We start from the raw sequence: 22,982 nt of genomic DNA, 5'->3' as shown, positions 1-22,982 counted from the left end.
CAGTTTGAACAGATCAGGATGTGGAACAAAGAAACTCAGTTCTCTTTGTATTTCAAGCACACAGAAGATCCCTTCAACAAAACCCGCCGAGACAAACCAGAACAGCTGCTTCTATCTGCAGGTGAGCTCATTAAACAACACAGCATAGCTTCCCACCACAGGCCGTGTCTTCCTGCAAGGCTGTTTGTACAGTTGAGAATATGTATGTAGATGATTCACCGTAACAGGATATAACCCCCATCTGCCTTCATAAAGCTTTAACGGACATTGCTTCTAAGTTATTCATTGTTGTTGGTGGTTTGCAGGCAGCCTGCAGTCAGTGTTTAGAGGACATTTCTGAGCTTATCCATCTATCTTTTCCTCAGCTCTGCTTCGGCTGCTTTTCTGGTATTTTCAATACGCTTTTGTGTTTATAATTGTGAGAAGTCTGAACATATGGCTACATCATAGGTCTCTTTAAAATGTGAAATTCATATCGATTCTTCGGTAAATCCTGCTGTAAGGCCAAAATCATGCTAGTTGATGAGGGCTGGCCTGTTATAACAGCAAATGTGTAATGAAAGAAAAACCTACCGTGGATCACAAATGTGTAGAGACCATTAGACTAAAAAAGCAACTACTTTTACTACATATAATGTAAAATGGATGTGTACACATCACATACGAATCCTTAGTTGAATTTTCCTGACATTTGTTCGTTTGACTTTAAATAAAGTCAGTTAGCAGAAACATTATAGAAAGAGTGTCACGGTTGGTGTAGATGGAGATATTTTGTTTTTAATTAGGGTAAAAAAAAATTGATAAAATGACAAAAGTTTAGACACCCCTGGATTACAGAGAATAAAAAGGGATCTTATAGTACAAGCAAGCCATTAAAACTGGGCTCCATCCAGAGGTGGCGTTATAACGCAACTTCTCAGTTGAGATTGTATCCTTGAGCCTAGACACCATTTACCTTTTTTTACCCTCTATATGCAACAAAAGTCATTATGGTCAATTTTAGTTTTATCACATTACAAATTAAGGTCTTAATGCATTATGCACACTATAACCTTTTTATTTTTTATTTTACATTTGCAGTAACAGCTTCTTCGTCTCTGATTGGGTTTTCCAGCCCGTGTTTATACAGGATTCATGTGCCTGTAAATGACTCATCAGGTTCAGCCAGTATTTTACTTTTGCTCTGGGTTTGAAGCGCATATTTTACTCCAAAACACTTCCCTCTACGGGTCATAAAATCTGACGTGAAATAAGTTTTAAACAGGACCCGACATATTTTTCCCCATTATGCCCATATCTATATTGAAAATGTTTATTGGACCAGTGTTATATTCCAATATTAAATTATTTCATTAGCTGCAAGCAGAAAATCATAACGGAAATAAAGGCTTGAAAACAGTGCAATGTATGCTTGCATACAAGTTGAGTTACTTAAATAATGTACTTTTCAATAATATTCTAATCTGAGATGCATCTGTATGATTTAAGAAAATCCACAGTAAAATAAGCTGTGAAATTTATTATAGTTGTATATTAAACCAGCCTGAAATGAAAACTACTTAGATAAAATCACAAAAAGCGCAGAACTGATGCATTCCTGAGAGTGTATGCAAAATTCTGAGCAAAACTTATTTTCAACATTGAAGATAATTGTCAAACATTTATTGAACTGCATATAAATCACCTGTTTCATTCAGAACGTTTCTCCTTGAGCAGGACAAACGCAATGTTATAAATGACATTAGCATTGGCTGGTGGCAACAGGCGTGTTTTCTTTTTTTTCCTCCCACCAGTGATAGTACAGTGAAATTTACTACAATAGGAATGTCACTATATACACAGTAAAAAAGAAAAAAGTGGATATTTTGATATCAAAAAACGCTTCTTATTCAAATAACTGTCTTTTCCAATCATTTTAACGCCGTGTTTAGCTGCCACCGCGCTGAGCTTTCACGCAGCTGTGTGGAAGAGGGTGTAAAATCTGTCCATCTGGTACAAAAACAACCTGATCACTTCTCACATCGACAGCCATTTAAGTGTCCTCTTTGTCTACTGGTTCTTCTTCTTCTTTGCTGGTTTGATAGCAGGAAGCTCTTCTTCCTCAACATCCTCTTTCTCCTCATCGGAGTCTTCCTCCTCATCGGAGTCTTCATTCTGTGGGACTGAGAAAGAAAGGTAGACATGATCAGAATTTAATAATGAACCAACCAGTATTACTATCATTTTCTCAAGCGAATCCATTTCCAGCTACGTTGGCTCTCTGTGTATTTGAGTGAATTTCAAGTAAATAGTACATAGTTCTAGCCCTAACCCAACATAGGGTGAAAACTAAAACACCGCAAATCACTCAAACACCATCGGTGGTGGGAATTGTTTTAACTGGTGAGAGTTGATGGGGCGAATGGACCAAGTTAAGAAGGCTCTGAAAGACTTTGGACCTGGGTGGAGTTTCACCTTTCAGTAGGATAAAGTCAAAGTTGAAATGGAATGGCTTAGCAGTGTTCAAATGGCCTAGTCAAAGCCTGGAACTAAATCTAACGGAGGAAGAACGTGGGGAAAATGTCCCTCTTTAGAATAAAAAAAAAGAAAGAAAAAAAAAACTTAAAACCATGTGACCTTTAAAATTATGTCTTGCTTTGCATTTGTCCAAACAGCATATAAAATCCCAATTCAGCACATTCATATTTGTGTTTGTAACTTGACAAAATGTGAAAGTCTCCAAAGTGTGTGAATGGTTTCAGTAAGCAGACTGTATCAGAGTAAAAGTTACCGATAAGGTGCAGGCCGCTGACAGAAACTGGTCCTGTTCCAGCTTTGAGTCGTAGAGTCACTGGGGCTTTCAGCTCAAACTCTCCCAGACTCACCTAAAAAAAATGTAGTAAGAAACAAAAAAAGTAAGTCAACTTCAGGACAGCTTCATCTTTAGAATGTTTGACTATGTGATTAACTTACCATGGGCAGACACTTGATGTGAAGGTTGGCTATGGGTACTGAGATTTTCTTTCCCAGGTGGTTAATGGCTATTACCTCCACCACGTTGCTCTCCTCCTTGGCTCCCTCACCAAGGCAAATCTGAGGAAATAATAGTTATCTATCTGCATTTCTGCAACACAAATCTAAGTTTAAAAAAAATAATCTACTAATGGGTTTGTAAAGTTGCAACATCGAGGCCAAAGACCTCGACAGACGTGACGTGGGTATAAAAGATTACAGTAAAAACTGAACATACGGTTCTAAGTTCCAGAAAGTGTTCGAGATCCTCTTCTTCATCTCCTTGGAAAGTGTAGAAGGGTACTTTAGAAGACAGCTCGCAGGCTGGAATTAAAATAAAACCATGAAATTTATATACAGCAGCATAACACGAGACATCATAGCATTCAAAAATCCACGTGTGCGCCGTCAGAGCAACATTTGAAACTGATTAAACTATCCTTACTGAACAAAAAGCTCTCCAACTTTGGCTCTGTGGTGCTTTGAAGGACCGAGGATTCCTCTTCAGTGGAAGACATTTTGTAGAAGCGTCAAAAGTTGTCTTAAATCCTAAATTTTTAAGATAAACCAACGCTCTGTGAAAAGGAGAGCGTCGCAAAGCAAGGGCGAAAGAGGTACGTCATATTTATGCGCCAGCTGATCAGATTTTTGTTTTGGTCCTCTTGACCAATCACCGTCAAGGAAATAAAATCACTCGCTAGTGCATTTTCTTTCTGATGTATATTTATTCCGCTTTTCTTTTTGATTTATTTTCGAAAGTGAAATATATATGAGCAAAAGCTCTTTGGAAAACAAAACAGCGGAAATTACTGGGGGCATATAGTATAACCGTAACAATAGTAAATAAATAAATAATAATAATAATAATAACGATAATAATAATAATAATGTTCAGGACAGTGCTTAAAATTCCTAGAAATCAATTTTGTTGCCACTTTTCTGAAATTAGTAACGTATCGTTAAGTAAGCTTGGTGTCAAGCGCCAAAATCTGATTCATTTTAATTCAGTACATTTAAATAACAATTTCCTCGCAATTTTTGGAAAACAAATGCAAATTCCAAGAATATAATTTGTACACTCGAAGTAGATATACTAATCTCTTTTTGAGGGCACACCACAATAAGGTTTTATTGCTGCATTTTCTAATATCAGACCCTAAAATCTAAGTCAGAAAATAATACATTCAAACAAAAATAGTTTCTCAGCCTTTTGAAAAAGAAAAACTAAAAAAGAGAAAAGAGAATATCTGAAAAAAAGTTAGATTGCTTTCTAATCAAAATTATCAATATAAAAATAAAACATACAACTATTCCAGGCGGTATTAAATATTGTAATTCCTTACAACACAAACCTAAGTTTTGGGGTTGTAAAATTGGAATTTAATCCCTTAAAATATAATTTGGTTATCACACTTCTGTTCAGATTAGGATTTTCATCACAATTTAGTTAAAAATTAGAAATAAAAGAAAACCAAAATATTGATTACCTCAATCTTTTTAAAAAAACAAAACAAACTTTATATTAAAATACATCTTTATAAAAAAATTTACTTAAGTTTTATTTTGTTGCAATGTTTTCAGAATATAAACATGCAATCTTTAACCACAAATCACAAATAAGATACTAAAAAAAAAAGACTAAATGTAGCTACAAAATACGTAAAACTAAGCATCTCTGATCACCCTTTCAGTTTCGAGATGATAGATTGATGATTAAAAAAAAATAGTGAAACAAAGACACAGACCAGGATCTTTATATGATTTATTAGTGTAATGTTATCTTACATAAAAATTTGTACAGAAATAAACAGTCACTTTAATGACTCCCATCCCCAAACCTGAACCATCTGGTCTGAGGGATTTCTGCAGCTGGCAAAAAAAAAAAAAAAAAATCACAAGCATCAAACTGTAAAATATCCTCTTGGAAGAGTCAAGAAACTAAAAACCAACTTCATTTGGAGGAGAGCAGGTTAGCTAGTTTCATTCCTTGTTGACCAGTGGGACGGCTCTGTCTAACAAGGGGTTAACACTCTGCTTTCTTTCCACTAAAACAGAATGGAAGCAATCTTCAAAAATAATATACAAAAACATTTTTATACTTCACAAATGATATTTACAAACCATCTAAGCACAACACTTTTATGGATGTAGTTCAAAGTGGCATGCTTCTTCCTTTATGGAGGCGACTGTAACCAATGTCAGCCACAGCAAACCGAACACACCTCATGCACGTTACGAATGTACAGATTGGAAACGTCACATTGACAGGCAGCTACGGGACAGCAACCGCTGATCTTCATTTAACCAACAGAGCTCGCCTGTTATTAGCCAAAGTGCTTCACTAAAAAGGAAAATGAAAAAATATACATTTGCAGAAACAAATGGAAATGAGTCGGAACAGGAAACGATCAACATACAGGCAAGAAAAAGGCCGACGGTAATTTAGCTACAGAGTCTTAAAGCTGCAGCTGAAACATGTGGAACCACCAACAGAGGCTCGTCTGAGAAGACATTCATTTGAATGAAAGTGTGAGAAATCAGAGGTTAATGTAAAGCACTGATTAAATAACTTAAAGTGTACAACAAACAGCTTAACTACAGTAGAAATGAAGTATTTTTAACCAATGCACCTAAACCCAAAGGCTACTAAAACTTAAAATATTTTGGTCCCAATGATGCATTTTAATTTCTTTCAAAAAAAAAAAAAAAAAAGGGCGTAATCAAGTAGATATTCTACTGCAATTAGGAAGAAACTCAATGCACACAGCTTAATAATCTCTAGAAAAGCATCAGCAAATTAAATGTACAAAAAAAAAAAAAATCTGAGAAAAATAATGGAAAGCAAGCCCCAGAAGATGCTACAAACTTTAAAATTATATGAATAATCAAATGCAAAGATCTAATGAGTAATTGCTGGAGGGGAGTGATGCAAAGAAAAACAACAAAAAAGTAGCAAACTGTAAACATGTAGAAGCTTTTCTATCGCTTAGCAAATGTTAACAGCTACTTGAGCAAAAATACAAAGAACCCCTTGGCTAATTTCCATCAACACTTTCTTTGATGTTCAGGTTTTCATCTCCCAGTGTATCATGTAGAAAAAATAATTAACACAAAACATTCTTTTAGCACCTCTTTTCCCGTTTGACGTCCAACTACCTTCTTTATTGTGTAATTACAAAAAATAGGCTGAAAACAGCAGGCTGAAGGTTGTACGACAGCCCAAGTTAGGAGCCACCTTTTTCCTCATAGCTGCAGCTGTTCACGGTCATCTCCTTTTTCAGAGGGATGATGAATGGAGGGATGGATGCAGTGGCAAGTCTTGGGGTCCTACAAGAACAATCCTAGGGGAAACGCTTGATGTTACTACCTGGGAGTGACTAGAGACCTCTTATTGGATGTTTCAGCTCTTGATCTGCCAAATCCAGCTACACCCATTAAGGGCGGATCATGGTTTCTCTGTGCGATTCTTGTGCTCGTTTTACACAAAAATCCAAAAATCACAGCACATCCTGGGGTGAGCCTGAATTTAATGGCAGTATAAAAATAACGAAAGTTTTATCCAACATGAAGGTACCAAAAACGCTTAAGGTGTGTTGACTCGATCTCGCTCTGTCGCCGTGCGTTTCTTCAAAGGCTGCGTCCCATAATGATGACGTCTTTGGGAAAGCCGTCCATTTTGGCCACTTCAAAACATCCCAGCTTGCTGTAGAACTCCAACATTCGTTTATCAGTCTGACGAACTTTACAGAAAGCACCTTGGGAACCTAAGAGGAAGAAGAAAAAACTAATCGTGACGACCACAGAGTTTGATGTATTCTTATAGAAATGTATTTAAACAGATCAAAGATAAGTAAGCGAAGTGGAAGAAATTATGGTTTTCAAAAAATATTAAAAGTGTGGCATGGATTTGTATTCAACCAGTCTGAGTCAGTATTTTGTAGAACCAAAGTGATTTTGGGGAACGTCTCTACCAACTCTGCCCACCTTGAGCCTGAAACTGAATCAGACTGAGTGGCTGAACTTGAGCTATTTGGCCTAAAATGAAGTTTTATAATTACAGACATAACATAACTCAACACACGTGCTGCTCATTTTGACCCTGTGAATTCTTACACTACACTGAAAAACATAAAGGCAGGCCAACCTTTGGGATAGCTGCTACTTACCATTGGCCTTAAGAGAAGACAACAGACATCCCATCATGCTTTTGGCCACACTGGGGTCAGTGACTTTGGCATGAATGTCCACCTTGATGAGAGATGGGAAATTGGACAGGAAAGAGTCCGGTAGACCCTCCTCCTCCTCATGAAAACTCAGAATCATCTTCTGCAGAAATGAAAAATAGACCACCACGCAATATAGTCAATAACAGGAGACACTGTGCTGCAGGATGCCAATCCAGACGAAGCGAGATCGTACCTCGGCCTCAGAAAGATCCTTTTCACAGTCTGGTTTGTGGTATTTCTCCTGCATGAAGGGAATCCAGCTCAACTTGCACTTCTTGATGAAAGGCTTCACATCTACGGTGCCAAGAGCGTAACCGCAGATCCCCTCGTCATCTTCCAGCACGAACCCATAGTCTGAGCTCACCGTCAGCAGTCCTCCAACTAGCCTGCAGTCAAAATGCTTGGTCACTCACAACTACTTGACTGTAGGTGTCAGTCAAGGAGTTGATGAAAACTTTCGTCTTGATGTTTTACCTGTCCCCAATGAGGTCCGGTTCCCCCTCAGCGAATGGCTCATCTTCCATCCCTTCGCAGTACATTTCCTTACAGATTTTATAAACCGCAGTCTGAAAGAGAAGCAGACACAGCGATCACTGAAGTTTTACGCTCTCAGAGGAAGCCGGCTAATTGCTACTCAAGCTAACGATTATTTCAGTAATCTTTATTCAAGCTATTATTCCGATGACTGAGTAATTAGCTCGATTAGTCATCTGATTGCCGTTTGTTGGCACATTCTGCAGTTTTTTCATTAGACCGCTTAAGTTTATTTTATGCAATATTAGAAATGCATTGAAACAATGTGCCTTTTAAATAAAATAAACATATTATCGTCTAAAGCAAAGTATTTTTTGTACAGTTTTGTCTTAATGACTGCTCTGAGGGTGTTGTTCTTCCAGTCAATGGCATGTTTTAGAGTCTGAATGCTCCAGTTAATGATTATTTGATTACTAAACTAGTTATTATTCCAATAATCAATTAGCTGTAAAAATAAGGAAATCAAATTCCACCGTTTTCCAAACTGTTCGGCACCCTGAAGTCATCTGTTAAATATTTTTTTTTCCAACAATTGATTAGTTTTGACCAATCGTTCCCATTTCACCAGTACAGCAGTAGCTTACAGATTGCTGAGCAAATCGCTACAGAAATGTGGCACACCAAAGTACGGCTTCAATCAAAGGGACATTACCTCGTCTTTGGGATAGTAGGGCCTTATGGTATAGATTTTGGAGGTTGGCAAAGAAGGTGGAGGCTGGTAGAAAAGATCGTTTGCCCCATCTATTGGCAACAATCTCTGTGGGTATCAAAACAAAGAGGTTCAGTCTAACAGAGAACAGGCAGTCTGTTGCTTCGGCTGACTGCCTAACTGTGCATTTGCCAAGTCGTGCCACTGTCAGCCCAAAACGTACCGTAAAAGACAGCGAAGGACTTTGAAAGTTAAGATTAATCAATGACCCAGAGTTCCTTGTTGGTCTGACAGTGGACAACTAGAGCAAACACCACTTTTTTTTTTTCTAACTTTTTCCTTGGCGCAGAGAAAAACACAAGTGTTTGCAAACACAGTGAAGTGAGGGTTTCGTTTTGGTCTGACTAAGGCTTTACTGGCTGAAGGAGATGCTCCTTTCCCTTTGGTAAGGCATCGCAATATTACGCTTGCGCAGGGCCCTCCTGTTGAGAAAAATAATGATGCTGGCGCAGAAATACGGAGAACTCCAAGAAAAAAATACCAGAGGGGTGGAAATCAAATAAGAGTCCTTTTGCTCGACGGCATACCAAATGGAAGTGGTGTTTTAGAGAGGAGGCTGGTGTGTTTAATCTTGGAGTTCTCCCTTTGCACAGACGCTTGCGTACTCGCTTGCGCTGCGATGCTTTTTGCGCGTGCGCTTGCAAACACAGGGGTGTTTTTTTATCTATAATTTTTTTTTTGCGCTGTGCTTTCCTGCAAAGAAACGTCATGTCATGAAAATAAAACCTAGCCATGCTCGCTTGCGCCGCTTGCGCCAGGGAAAAACAGCATCTCCTTTGGCAGCTGCTGAAAGAAACTAAGAGACGTCAACCAGAAAACGCCACGTCAAAAAAATTTTTAACAGCTTTAGGTTCTTTTATGAAAACGGGGGAAAAATTGCCCTTCCACCCGTAGAGTCTGACAACACTCCAAAGTCAAAAACCTGGATGTTACAGGATTAGTTTGTTACATTCAGCTCACCTTTGACAGACCAAACCTCATCATACCTGCGCACATTTACCATCGTCTTCCACAGCACTGTTTTTTTTTTTTATTGCCATTATTTCGGTGCATTAGATACCTGGAACTCTCCTGCTAGACCTCCCCTAAAGGCCCAGGACTCTTGTTCTCCTTTAGGGAATTGTGCTGAGGACTGACTACGACACCCTGTTAGGAGCAGAGCCAAGCGGACATTGTTACCACAGGATGGGGCTCTGATACAGATGAAAGGAGTGGGGAATGAAGGGGGTAATATGTAATATAAATTATTATTATTTTTTTTTAATCATTAAAACATAAAATGGAATAAATTAGTGGTGCATAAAAATACTTCAATGACGTGATGGGGTTCAGGCATCTAAATCTCATGTTTGTGGAATTATGGTGAAAACTCAAATGCAAGATTATGTGTTTGGCAATAAAATTAACCAGCTATAAATCTCAGTCTGCAGGTTATCTGCTCATTTTCTTAATCTCCTCCAACCTTTGTTGTGTGAAAAGGAAAGGTACTCCTCCTGCTGATGGAACAATGCTGACCAACAGTGGGATAAACTATTCTGTCCAAGGCTCACAACAGAAAGCTTTAGCTGCCATCACCCCACTGATCTTAGCACCCCGTGTGAAGTCACATTCTCATTTTATCTGCCTTGTCACATGACTGGGGGCGGGGGGAGCACGAGTCATTAAAAACCAGGAAGACTGGAGTCAGCACACTCCCTGACTTAAAGGGCCTCTCAGTTTGATATTAAAAGCCACAGATAAAACAACTCAGTCAAAAAAAAAAAAGAGGAAAAAAAAAAGAGAAGACGATAAAGATAAAAAATAACTACGAGGTCAAAACACAGTAGAGAAAACGTATGTCTAAAGCACGCACGGCTCTTTGACAGACTGAATAAAACGGCAGCTAATGAAGTCTGAACCTGGTTGACAAGAAGCCCTGTCATGTGACCAGCCAAATGCAGCGCGCGTGCAGGACGCCTAACCCTGCTTTACACGTGAACCTCACACTGATCAAAACAATGTCCTGGGAAGAGCTGACAGCACAGCATGCAGATGCACCCGCAAGAAGGAACTCTGAACTGAACATTACTTATTTATGTTTAAGAAAAAAATAAAATAAAATAAAGCTCAATCTCTGTGGATTTACCTCCACCTGGATCAGCTGGATGTAAACAAGAAGCAGGAGTGACTGCTTGTTTTTAATCCAGCTGCTGTGGATGTGAGCTTATGCATTTGATGTTGAGGCCAAAACTCAAGTTCCTCTGGGCAGGTGCATCAGGCTGGTCTGAGAGTTTATTTAGGCCTACTGACAGAAACAAAAAACAAGTTAGGAAGATGCCGCTAAAGAGAGAAATTTTTGAAGTTAACCACTGGAATTCAAGCTTTAAAATCGCTGCGCAGGATGTGACTTCATCCGGAGGGTTGTTTCCTTTCCTCCAATTCAATCGTTTTACATAAATTTGGTTTGAGAAATTTTTTTTTTTTTTTTTTAATTACATGGATCAAATTCAAACATGAACAAAGGAAAGAGACAACGCCTGCATTGTGCATACATCGGCCACTGTCGATCCAATAGCAGTAGAAACTTGTACTGTGGATTCTTCCATCTGTACATAGTGAAGGGAGAAAACAGTAGAAAATAGTTATTAGTAGGTGTTCTTAGTACAACATTTAGGGAGATTGCGACTAAGTGCCGGCTGCAAGGCTTTAATCAAGGGAAATTCATGTGAACTGATGAGACAACTTGTGTATGGTCACAAACAAACAGCGTTAAGAAACTGCGCAACACGGCAGCAGATAAAAATGTAATTAAAATACGGAGACCGATTTTCTCAGCGTCTCTGGCTTATGGAAAAATATGTCCATTTTAGGTAAAGTCAGACGTGTAACGCGTGAAGTGGAGCCTTTTTCCAGAGCAGGTTTTGCTGCCTGCTGTGTTCTGTTGGCCGAGATCCCAGCTTTACAAAGTAGCTGAACGGGGAAGAAACCTGTGAATGAAACTGGGTTACAGGAAGTAACCTACAGGCCATGCTGGTGCTTCAGGGTAATCAATGCAACTCTGAAAGAATGAGACATCGTTCCAATAGTGGACGCCACTCAAACTGTATCCAGTGTTTAAGCGCACACAAGTGCGAAGAGGAGACCACCTCCTTTCTTTTAAGGGTAGACAATAAAGATCAGGCATGAGGCGGTTTGTTGCTACGACGGCATTTCAATGCTGTGAAAAATTATAGCCTGTATACTCAGATTTCTCCCAGAGCAATGCAGTGCTGACCCTCCCCCATCTATTCCTGATATCACCAGCTGGGCTAGAGAACTACAAAACCTCTCGCTCATTTACAGGAAAGACAAAATCCATCTGCTTGGAAATATTTCTAATTAAAAAAAAAAAAAAAAAAAAAAAAAGCGTGGACAGTGATGTTCAACTAAAGGAGGACCACATCTCTTTCATTAAAATGCCACTGATTAAGAACTACATTTGGCAAGCTACAAGCAGCATTTCTTCTCCACCCAAGCAGATTATTAATTATATAGCTAATTTGTGTTGTACTTGTGCTATTCCACAAATCAAAAAAAACCCATACATTTCAGCTTAGTAAACATCTACATTATACTACTTTTAGCTGGTGTTCTGATTTTACAGATATTCTAACAATAGGTTACTTTTTTTTTTTTTTTGGGAGGACTGATTATTGATTTTCTGCATTTTAATGCAAGTTTCAGTATTTTTACTGCGAGCATCTCATACCGGCCCATGCCTAATACAGACTGCGGTAACAAATCAGGTGACAATCATCATCCAACTAGCGGCCTCGTCTCTGAGGCAATTTTGCAAAAATATTTTCAGCAATGTTTCAAATACTTTCAGCTAAAACACTTCAGATATGTTTGAGTTTATTTTTCTCTATGCACCAGAATGGCCTTCAACAATGAGTCAGTCAACTTGCTCTCCAAGCTCGCGTGCGCGCCAGGGCATGAAACAAGGCGGAGGGGGGGAGATAGGGATTTCCCCTATGCCCGTCCCCACAGACAGAAATGGAGGCAAGTGTGTCTGAGTGGGAATGTAGCAGTGATGGTACTGGACACACAGCAAGCAGCAGTAACCCTGGAGTGGTATTATCTATGCTGGATATCGGAAATGTTGGACCTTTTTGTTGGATAAACAGCGAGGCTGCTAGCAGTGCAAGCGGCATTCAGTCTGACGTAAAAACATGTAAATTACAGAAAGCAATCAACATGTGTGCAAAAGGAGGAATTTCCTTGATGCATTCTGCTTAGTCTGTGCAAAACTGATCTATGATAGCTTAGAAGTAACTTCAGATTATTGTCATGAACAAATGTTTTGTGAAGATGCTAAAATTTTAACATTTAAATAAACCTCACTTATTAAATCTATGCACCTAACCAATAACTGATCTGTTTGCTCCATTAAATCTAATTTTCTGAAAGTTTCTTTTAACAAATATGTGTTTGTGTATACATATTAGACGCCAAGCTACTTTTTTTTTTTTTTTGCCAAGACGAAGAGGCCCCAAAGCTCCTCAATACGTACCGAGCCACAGGACAAAAGACTTGACCATAGACATGATGCTCTTGATGTCCCAGATGTAGGGGTAGAGGTCAAACAGGATGGTGCGGTTGGCTGTGTTGGACAGCCGTGTGAACATGTGGATGACGGAGCAGCACATGTCTTGAAACTTCTCCGCCCGCAGCTGCCATTCAGCCACCTGAACGTAAAGATCCGGAAAGATAATAAATACTCGTTGTTAAGCATAAGGGGTTCATTGATGCTCGATCTGGGATGTAAAATCGCAGCTCAATTAATTGGCCCCTCTTCCTTAGGCAGCTGTTTATTTCCAATAGGTTTTATGAACAGAATCAATCTGCCTGCTTTGATCTGGATATGAATTAAACAGACTTGTCTTTTTTATTTTTTTTGTGTGTGTGTTTGAACTCAACTGTACTGAATTCATTTTGTGAAAACTACAGCATAAATCTTAAGATTTCTAGTTTCAACTTTTTCCACAGAAAATATATGATTTGGGTTTAATATATGAGAGTGAAATCTGTCTTCAAATGTAGCTTAAATAATTAAAGGGTTGATGGAACATCGTTCTGTTGTTTATACCTGTGTTTTTCCACTGTAACGAAATGTCATTACACAAAAGTAACAGGTGACTTCATATGAGGGGAGCCGTTTGAACAAACAAGAATGGCTCAACACTGTGCAAGCATCCAGTTTACCATCACACCAATACCACCCAATGGACACTGAGGGTAGTACACATCCGCCATTTTGTTTTCAACTCCATTACCAGCTTGTTTAGTTAATAATGCACCGCAGCTCTCACACAGACGTCTCTCTCTTCAGAAAAAGCCTCACCTTTTCACTTTCTTTTCTCTTGCAGTTGACGCTGACGACGCTGCTGTTGGCTCTCAGCCAGTTGAACTCCTTTAACATCTGTGTGGCTTTAGGTCCGTGTTCGTAAGGCAGGTAGAAGAGCTCAGCCAGGAGACACAGGTCCTCCAGCGTCGGAGGCTCTGGTGTGAACAGAGGCTTCTCGTCGGGGCCGGGCACATACAGATCCTGATGATTTAAAAACACACACAAAAAAAAAGCAAAATCTGAACTTAGAGGTTTATTCTATAATACTTTTGTCTTAAGCTTCAAATATAAAGAATCTTAGTACCTGTTTGAGTTGATCATCTGTCTGCATAGGAGCAATATCACTCCCACAATCCTCCTGGATCGACTCTTCTGGGGACTTGGACTCTGCCAGACTCTCCTTGTCTGTATCCATGGGCTTCAGGTCCTCGGCCATTTTGTCAGCCAAGATGGGAGCGACGTCTTTCTCTTCCGGGTCGGCTTCTGCCTCTGGCTCGTCCAGCTTCTCCACCACCATCTCCATCGGCTCCTCATCTGAATCCTTCTTTTCCACGTCCACCTGCATTGACACAGTAAATCATAGATATAAATATATATATATTTTTTGAAAAGCAACTGAAGACAGTTTTAATGAGACGGGTGCAGGGTTAGAGAAATGATACAGTATTATTTCATAATACAAACAGCTCTGTTCATCGTTAAACATGAATAATTGTTAGATTTAACTATACAACTATTTAAATCTCACCTCTTCTACCTCTTCAGCCGTTTTTACCAGGGCATGTGGGAGGGGATCGAGGAGGAGGGGGGGCATTGCAGGGGACATGATGGGCTGCTGGAAAACAGTAGTGACTGACGTGGAGGAGCAAAGGGACGGAGCTGTCATGGAAGATACATCAATGGCCGTGCTTTTGGCACCACTCTGAGGCACCTGTCGGCCTGAAGGAGCACAGGGTTAATCCACTGGGTTTTCACTTAAAAAACATGGCGCCTAAAATATTCATTGGGATTGCTCTTACTGTTGTATTGGAGAGGCACACTGAATTCTGCAAGCCACTCAGTCAGTGCGAGCTTTAAAGCGAGCTGTGGGCTGTAGAGCATGTCCGTCTCCAGCTCCTCATCGCTGCCTTCGTTCTCAAGCTTGATCTGGATGGACACAGTGCTGTCCTCGCCGTCAGCTGGTCCAGAGAGACGCAAATTAATAACTTACAAGCATTATTATGCTGCATTATCACAATTTCGTATTGGTAAAGAGTTCGCACAGAAGTTTTATTTAACTTCAAAACAATTCCTATGTGTGAGGAAAAGACAAAAAATGTTTTCGAATCTACCACTGTGGACCTGTCTGAGAGATAATGAAAGCGGGTGAATGGGAGACCCTAAGCAAACTTCAGGTTATTCAAAGCAAATTTCTTCTACTTCCAAAATACCTCAAGTAGAAATCATTTTTAGGATCTAAACCAAACCTGTTTAAGAGCAACGGTTACCAGGGCCTTAGGTGTCCAAATTAGCATGTTTTCTTTGGCACATTTAATAGGATTACCTAATCCTGTTTTGCAGACTTCAGAATAATTCTAGAAAAATTCTAAGCATTTGTACACTCATCCAAACTTGTAAAATAGAGAGAAATGTAACCTTTTCAAAGCTGCATAGCATCTCTCAGTGAAATGTTTTTCATGCCGAGATTGCTGCTTTGGCTCATACTTACTCATGACCACATCTTTGCGAACCCCGTTCATGTTAGACTTGTACCAGGTGGCCAAAGTGTGAATGGCGACAAAATTGGATTCGAACTCGCAGTTGGGGTTGGTGAGGACTCCCTTCAGCCGGGGGATCAGCTCAGTGGAGCGGCCCTTGTACGGACCTAAAAACAGCCTCTTCTGGTCGTAGTCATTGGCATGAAAATTGTCCCAAATAACAGGGGCTCTTCTCAGGATCTTTGACACCTCTTCAATGGACTCCACTGGGATGTCTTTAGAAACCACTTTGGGACCTGCGGATAGTACAGCATATTAGAAATAGTCAATATTATTCCGCAACTATAACACCAATGAGATTTAGCTGAACCAATGGAATGAGGCTCATATGAAAGGACACTTTTACACTCACCTGTCCACAGCACATCAATGCTAGGCAGGAGTTTCTCTCCAACTGTGCGGAGGTAGGGGGATTGCGAGACACTTGGGTAGCAGAATGTTCCACAGTACTCTGCGTTTCAGCAAAGAAGAAAATAATTCAATGAATGACAATACAGGCATTGAGAACTGTGTAAAATTGGGAAGAAAGATGGAGTACCTGTGGGGCAAAACAAGAAGGTTTCAGGCTCTCCCAGGTACTGGTAGATTTCATTAGTTATAGAAACCTGAGCATGAGCAAAAGAGCTGAAGACTTCTTTGTCAGCAGGGCACATGTTGTGGTCAATATCGTCAAAAAGTAAGGCAAAGGATTTGCAGCCAAAATGAGTAACCTGAGCGGGGGGAAAGAAAAGATGGCAGGGAATTAAAAACAAAGAAGTGAATTTGTAGTACATTAGGAATGTGCCCATGATTAAGGTTTTATTCCAGTGTTAAAATATTTCAATACCTGATCAAGTTTTCTTTTAAGTGCAGAAACCTCTTTCTGATTAGAGAAAGTTATGTCTAGTCCAGGGGAAATGGCATATATAAACTCTATCCCATGCTCCTTGGCGGCACTAACTAAAGTCATGAGTTGTTCTGCAAAACGGATGAGATAAAAATAAAAAAAAATACACACAATTAACAACTATGATTCGTGTTTCTTAAGCACCACATCTTATGGAGAAATTTAGTCAAAAATATTCACCTGCTTCTTCCACTGAATACAGTTCTCTCCAGAACATTCTGTGCTTGTAGTCGTCTTTGGGTGCATAAAGATATGTGTTCAGCCCCCACTTCTGTTGCCTGTGTAATTTGGTAATGTAGAACAGTCATTGTCATAATCCAAAATAACCTGATATTATTTTATTGACACCTTTAATTAGAAGAATGCACATTACCTTCTGAACAGCTCTTTTCTCTGTTCCATAGTCCATGGACGCCCGTAAAAGCCTACATAGAGAAAACGTATAATGAGTTTCAATGCAGTCTTCTTTCCATTTCAAGTCACATTAGCAGCATATTTTGACTTCCAAGGCTGCCATATTAAAGAACCTACCCCTCAGATATGAATTATAGCTGGAAAGGACATTAAAGCTGCATGCACACATGCTAATTTTGGATTCCCATTTGATCGTATTTAACTAGACTATTTTACAACCTTTTGGCATTCTCAAATCTATAATATCTTGAAATGATAAGTCTGGACTGGACTACCTAAATTAATGTAGAGGCAAAAAAAGAGGTCCAGGGCAAAACCAATCTTTAGATGATCTGTGATCATCTAAAAGCCAAAAAAAGCTGTCCAAATGCCCCCATTTTATGAGTTGTGGAGTGGGAGGGGGGGCTACAAGCTTTCATGGGCCAAATGAAAGACAAAGGAGCAAACCTGAATGCAACTCGACCTACAATATCGCTCATTTCCCATAAATCACGATTTTATCTTGTAGATGATAAATGATTAAATTTGGAATATCTGTCTTTTTTACTCCATTCTTTTTTTTCAATAAGCGATCAATTTAGATTCCAGAGCTTTCCAGACTGAACTGAAACCCTGCATGGTGAGGATGCATTTGGTGCAAGCAAAGAAAAAAAAAACATTCAACACACTGTACGTTAATGTCACTTTCACAGTCTCGCTAAAATGTAATCCACCTGCCTCCGGGCACACATCATTGTTATAATGATAAATTACAAAGAGCATCTTATCACTGCAGCATTTCTACGTTCAATCTCTCACTGTTTACAGATAATTTTAAAAAAATCAATTTAATATAGAGTGAATTTTTATATTTAGTCATCATTACCTTCAACTACACCACTAATGAATTTTCTGTGGCCCGTCGTTTCCACTACGATGCTGGAGTCCGCCACTGGGCCCGGGGCCTCCACACAAGCCTCTCCAGAGACTGGGCTGGGGCTCGGCTCAACATCTAACGGAGGAGTGTCTAAAGTCTTGTCTTTTTGAACCATCGTACAAGGGTTTCCTTGACACAATCACAAAATCCGGAGGAAAAAAAACAAAAAACAGGCGGCAAACCAAATGCAGGTTTTTTTTTAGCACAAACAAGCACCCCAAAGGAAATACACCGCGTCACTCTCCGTGTAACGTCGGCAAAGCTCACGGTGTTGGCGATTATATTCTTCAGTAAAATTCAAAACTTGCTTTTGCAAAATGTTCTAAAATTGTTATCAGGCCACAAAGAATACTATGCATGTGGACAAATTCATAAAGTAAGAAAAACCGTCGTCCGTCTGTATCCGACCATCCTCTTCGCTTTATGATCAAATTTAACCTACTTTTCCTTGGTTCTTCCTGTTTACACCGAGTGCGCATGCTCACGAGACTAGCTCAAACCAGTCAGAACCGGATCTAGGTGACAAAACAGAGCAAAGCTTTCAGGAGAGCACCTTCTCTGCAGACGCCATTGTAACTGAAGACCTACATTTCTTTTTACATATTTACATAATTGTATTTAAAAGATAGATAAAATATATATGCTTTAGATATACAATATATATATATAATTTGTTATATTTTTGGAATAAGTTACTCACATGTTGATGGGGAAAAAATGTTAATTGTATTAATCAAAAACTAAAGCTAGACTGAATAAGAGAGTAGGGTTACTCAAAATGTATCAATATGCCATCTGTTTGAAATGCTTTAATTTGTCCATATGTTCAGTGACTGTATCTCCACAGCTTTTTACAGATACCCCTTACATTCACATTTTAAATGTACTATGGTAATAAAATAATTGCAGACTTACACTCTTGGGCAGGTGGAAAAAGCAACATTGCTTTTTTTCACCTGCCTTATGATTTTTAAAATAAGCCTATAGTCCAACACAAATAAACATAGGTGCTAGTGTATAAAATAAACATTTTTAACAACAATTCCCAACCAATTTTCGGATCTTCTGTTCGTACTTTTTGTGGAGTCAGCATTACCTAATGCCACATGGACTGAGTTGCTAGCATGTCATAGTAAAAACAAGTTGAGTTTGACTGGTCTTACAGCCTAGTAACTTAAGCTTATTTGTAAAAAAAAAAAAAAAACATTCAACACAGTGTACATTAATGTCACATTCACAGTCTCGCATAAATGTAACCCACCTGCCTCCTGGTACACATCATGGTTATAATGAAAAATTATAGATGAGATGTGCTTTGTAGCACATCTCAGCTACAAAGCAGTTCAAAGTGCTTTACATAATAAAATGTAGTTTAAAAAGAGACACACACTACTATGGCAGAAAAAGAGAATGAAAAGTTGTAATCTAGACCAGGGGTGTCAAACGCAATTTCACCGAGGGCCACTTCAACATATTATCAATTATGTATTGAAGTTTTAAATATTACATTTGAGTTTCCATGGATGTAAAATTAGTGCTCAGTTTAAAAATTACAATATTTAAATCAGTGTTTAAAGGTAAGAAAACAAATGATAAAAACAAGTCACATGGGCAGACGTTATAGACTTTATGCAAAGATGGCCTTGAGTTTGACACGTGCATTACGCCATAGAACTGCCAATTGGTAATTGAAGTAAAGTAGCTTTGATTTCAAAGAAGACATTGAAGTCGATTGGCAAATGAACCATCACGGAAGAGGAAGGCTCTTGTCTCACTGTACCCCAAGAGATGCATAACCTACAAAAACCATTTCTGTCTGGTTTTGAACCAGAGACCTATTGCATGTAAAGCAAACATGATAACCACTACACTACAGGAACTGAACTTCTCTATTTTGTTTCAGTTTGAGGTTCCAAAGTTGATGATGTGAGATGCAACGCATGAAAATGTCAACTGAGGTTTGCACTCAGATGCCTGGATTCAGAGTACAGACCATGACCCCACAGAACCCTTGTTGACCTTTAGTAAACACCTGTGATGAATAGAACATGCAAAATCTGTTTCTGTCTGGTTTCGAACCAGAGACATTTTGCATGTGAAGCAAACGTGATAACCACTACACTACAGAAACTCATGCTCTTCCCACTGTTCCTGGTAGATGATCCAACATTTTGTTAGAGACTAATGTCAACGATGGGCATGGAACAATGTCAAATACTCACAGATCCTCTCAGAGAGCACAGAAACTTGGTGAACAAACTGTCAAACTTATACTTGTGCCTAATTTCACATTACAGTCCATAAATTAAGCCTGGGATCAAAAAATTGTATTGAAGATGTCATTAGCAGAGACAAATGGTTCTACAGAGACTTGGCTAAATGGCTATAAAATAAAATCAATACTTACAAATAAAAAATGATTCAAAAATAAAATTAACACATTAAAATAAAAAAATATCTCTGGAATACAATCAACAATTGAGAATTAAAAATGGTTCAAAAATAATATCAACACTTCAAAATACAAAATATCTGGAAAATAAAATATTATGTATGTTGTTTTGAAAAACATTAGAATATACGCACTTTTATCAAATCTTCATTGTGGTAAGATCATGTAAGTTCTTCTTAAATCCATGGAAACTCAGCAGTTTGTAAGGTAGGTGAGTTAGCTCAGCAGGTTAGAGCACCGTGCTGGTAATGCTGAGGTCATCGGTTCAAACCCCGTATGGGGCAATTCATGTCTAAGGTCCTTCAGACAATCAACACTTCAAAATAAATAAGGGTTCAAAAATAAAATCAACACTTTACAATAAATAAGGTTTCAAAAATAAAATCAATACTTAAAAATGGTTCAAAAATAAAATCAACACTTTACAATAAATCAGGTTTCAAAAATAAAATCAATACTTAAAAATGGTTCAAAAATAAAATCAACACTTTACAATAAATAAGGTTTCAAAAATAAAATCAACACTTTACAATAAATAAGGTTTCAAAAATTATATCAACACTTCAAAATAAATAAGGTTTCAAAAATAAAATCAACACTTAAAAATTAAAAATGGTTCAAAAATAAAATCAATACTTACAAATAAAAATGGTTCCTAAAATAAAATTTACAGTTCAACATGTATAATGGTGTCTGTTCAGTCCATAAAGTAAGACTGGGATCAAAATTTTTTTTGAAGATGTCATTAGCAGAGACAGAGTCTTGGCTAAAATATAAAATCAATACTTACAAATAAAAAAATGGTTAGGAAGCGCATTACAAACCTTTGGTTGAATTCAAGTCTCCATTACAGATCAGAGAAAACTAAAGAGAAATCAACGTGTTAATCCATTTGAGGAGCCGGCAGTTTATCTTGAGGAAATAAATGACGATGCAAAAGTTAATTAGACTGTAACATGCGCAGTCCGCTGCTCAACCACTGCGGACGCCGCTCCACCGCTGCGAAGACTGAGAAACCGCTGGAAGTAACTCATCCATCGGATTTAACAAATGGAGCCTTCTTGGTGCACGTGAGAGCGTTGCTCTGGAGGAGCTGCAGACGTAACATCTGTCCGTTTCGGAGAAGCGAAACCACGCAAAAAATAAATAAATAAATAAATAAATAAATAAATAAATAAATAATCCTGACCGCGCAGGGTAAAACACTCACAGACAAAGTTCAGTTGATCTGTTTGGATCAGACAGATCCAACTGACTGATGAATTAGCAGCAGATTTTTCTGCAGATGGGAACCAGGAGGAAGTGCGTTCAGACCCCAGCGGGTGAAGTGATGCTAATTTAAGTGAAGTCGCTTAATTTATTATAAGTTATTGAGGCCAGTCAGTGGTTTTTGTCACTACGAGAAAATGTAGATACATTTATCTGCTTAATTTGTGATGGGATCTGGATTCACGGTGAATATTAACTAAACCGCATAAAATGCGACTAAATAGCCGATGTTAATATGATTGTGATTTCACGGATAAAAATAGTACATGACTGGTTTGTGTTTTTGTTTTTTTGTTTTTTTTATGTTGTCGGTCAAAATAGCGGTTAACAAAAAAAAAAGTCTAGCGCAACATGATGTCTCAGTTTTATTCGCTTGAGGTGACTCTGCTGCTCTCTAGTGGCGAGAAGCCGTAATATTGGCTGGTAACAATCGGAATGCATTGTGGGAGATGTAGTTTGTAGACAATTCGTGCTCAAAACCTATTTTAAGTCAATCATCAGCCTATAAAATGCTGGGCGGGCCACATACAATGACATGGCGGGCCACATGTGGCCCGCGGGCCTTGAGTTTGACACATGTGATTTAGACCATAATTAGTCTATTTTCCAGTTACTAGTTAAAGGAAACTTTAAAAATATATACAAGGTTTTAGCCTTGATTTAAAGTGTTTTAGCATTTTTGCAGTTTCCTGGAAGTTTATTCCATATTAGTGGAACGTAAAAACTCAATGCAGTTTCCTCCATATTTGTTTCTGATTCTGGGGTTGCAGAGTAGACTTGAACCAATAGAACTGAGTGGTCTATAAGGTTTATATGATAAAAGATCTCTAATGTATTCTGATGCTATGTCTTTCAGCAATTTAAAAACTAACACAAGTATTTTAAAGTCTATATTCGGAACTACCAGTAGCCATTGTTAAGTACTTTAGAACTGGGGAGATGTGCTCAAACACTTGAATAAGTTTCTCTAGATCTTCTGGGATATTTGTTTTTTAATCCTGCAAATGTACTTCAGGTAATAGAAGGCCAACTTTGTGTGTTTCTGAAGGTTCAGATCTGGGTCCATCACTAAACACAGATTTCAGGCCTGATGAGTGGTTTCCACTTATAATAGCGGAAGGTGCATGCTGACTCTTTATCATTTCTCTTTAGGTCCAAAATTAACTTTGGTTTTGTTTCTGTTCAGTTGAAGAAAATTATGGCACATCCACACATTGATTTATTCTGTGCACTTGCTCTGTGTTTGAATGGGTTCATAGTCATAATGCAGAGCTGCGCATCATCTGCATAGTTGTAACTAATCTTTTTTCTTTATAATCTGAGGCAACAGGATCATGTAAATATTAAATAAGAGGGGCCCCACGATTAAACTCTGGCATCTGCTCGTCACTTCTGTCCACTCCAATGAAAAGTTACCTATCGACACGTAAAAGTTCCTGTTCATTAGGTAGGACTCAAACCAA

General features: G+C 38.5%; 2 protein-coding genes and 1 non-coding gene across 4 annotated transcripts; all 3 read right to left on the bottom strand.

Moving 5' to 3' along the window:
* Window positions 1–1,504: 1,504 nt before the first annotated feature.
* Window positions 1,505–3,621, bottom strand: npm3 (nucleophosmin/nucleoplasmin, 3). The gene is made up of 5 exons (XM_014978885.2): window positions 3,437–3,621; window positions 3,230–3,315; window positions 2,953–3,072; window positions 2,771–2,864; window positions 1,505–2,162 (listed from the first exon to the last, which is right to left on the bottom strand). Exons 1-5 carry the CDS (start codon window positions 3,507–3,509, stop codon window positions 2,050–2,052), a joined length of 486 nt encoding a protein of 161 aa, XP_014834371.1. The 5' UTR covers window positions 3,510–3,621; the 3' UTR covers window positions 1,505–2,049.
* Window positions 3,622–4,736: 1,115 nt separating this feature from the next.
* oga (O-GlcNAcase) lies at window positions 4,737–18,267 on the bottom strand. Of its 2 annotated transcripts, XM_014968653.2 has the most exons (19): window positions 17,748–18,267; window positions 16,842–16,893; window positions 16,649–16,746; window positions 16,409–16,539; window positions 16,121–16,292; window positions 15,935–16,033; window positions 15,534–15,818; window positions 14,845–15,003; window positions 14,574–14,764; window positions 14,130–14,384; window positions 13,823–14,026; window positions 12,992–13,166; window positions 10,992–11,045; window positions 9,521–9,606; window positions 8,404–8,508; window positions 7,692–7,783; window positions 7,411–7,603; window positions 7,158–7,317; window positions 4,737–6,755 (listed from the first exon to the last, which is right to left on the bottom strand). In XM_014968653.2, the coding sequence occupies exons 1-19, from the start codon at window positions 17,911–17,913 to the stop codon at window positions 6,619–6,621; spliced, it is 2,814 nt and encodes a 937-aa protein (XP_014824139.2). In that variant the 5' UTR covers window positions 17,914–18,267; the 3' UTR covers window positions 4,737–6,618. The 2 variants fall into 2 exon arrangements, with proteins under 2 accessions (XP_014824139.2, XP_014824140.2); XM_014968654.2 differs by lacking the exon at window positions 10,992–11,045.
* Window positions 18,268–19,856: 1,589 nt separating this feature from the next.
* Window positions 19,857–19,929, bottom strand: trnav-cac (transfer RNA valine (anticodon CAC)). Its single transcript has one exon. It is a non-coding gene; the product is annotated as a tRNA-Val (tRNA).
* Between the last annotated feature and the right edge of the window lie 3,053 nt (window positions 19,930–22,982).

The sequence above is a fragment of the Poecilia mexicana genome, unplaced genomic scaffold (genome assembly GCF_051168715.1).
Source record: "Poecilia mexicana isolate PSO_F unplaced genomic scaffold, ASM5116871v1 scaffold_15, whole genome shotgun sequence".
NCBI classification, from domain to species: domain Eukaryota; kingdom Metazoa; phylum Chordata; class Actinopteri; order Cyprinodontiformes; family Poeciliidae; genus Poecilia; species Poecilia mexicana.
This window is presented reverse-complemented; position numbering and strand designations above follow the sequence as displayed.

Bases quoted from the DNA above. Each gene is read 5' to 3' on its own strand.
- npm3 (XM_014978885.2), bottom strand. From the start codon at position 3,509: ATGTCTTCCACTGAAGAGGAATCCTCGGTCCTTCAAAGCACCACAGAG. The intron at 3,316-3,436 runs GTAAGGATAGTT...TTTTAATTCCAG, and splicing joins GTTGGAGAGCTTTTTGTTCA to CCTGCGAGCTGTCTTCTAAA. The intron at 2,865-2,952 runs GTAAGTTAATCA...CATTTTTTTTAG, and splicing joins ACATCAAGTGTCTGCCCATG to GTGAGTCTGGGAGAGTTTGA.
- oga (XM_014968653.2), bottom strand. From the start codon at position 17,913: ATGGTTCAAAAAGACAAGACTTTAGACACTCCTCCGTTAGATGTTGAG. The intron at 16,540-16,648 runs GTGAATATTTTT...TCCGTTTTGCAG, and splicing joins GTATTCAGTGGAAGAAGCAG to AACAACTCATGACTTTAGTT. The intron at 15,004-15,533 runs GTAAGTATGAGC...TCTCTGGACCAG, and splicing joins TCGCAAAGATGTGGTCATGA to CTGACGGCGAGGACAGCACT.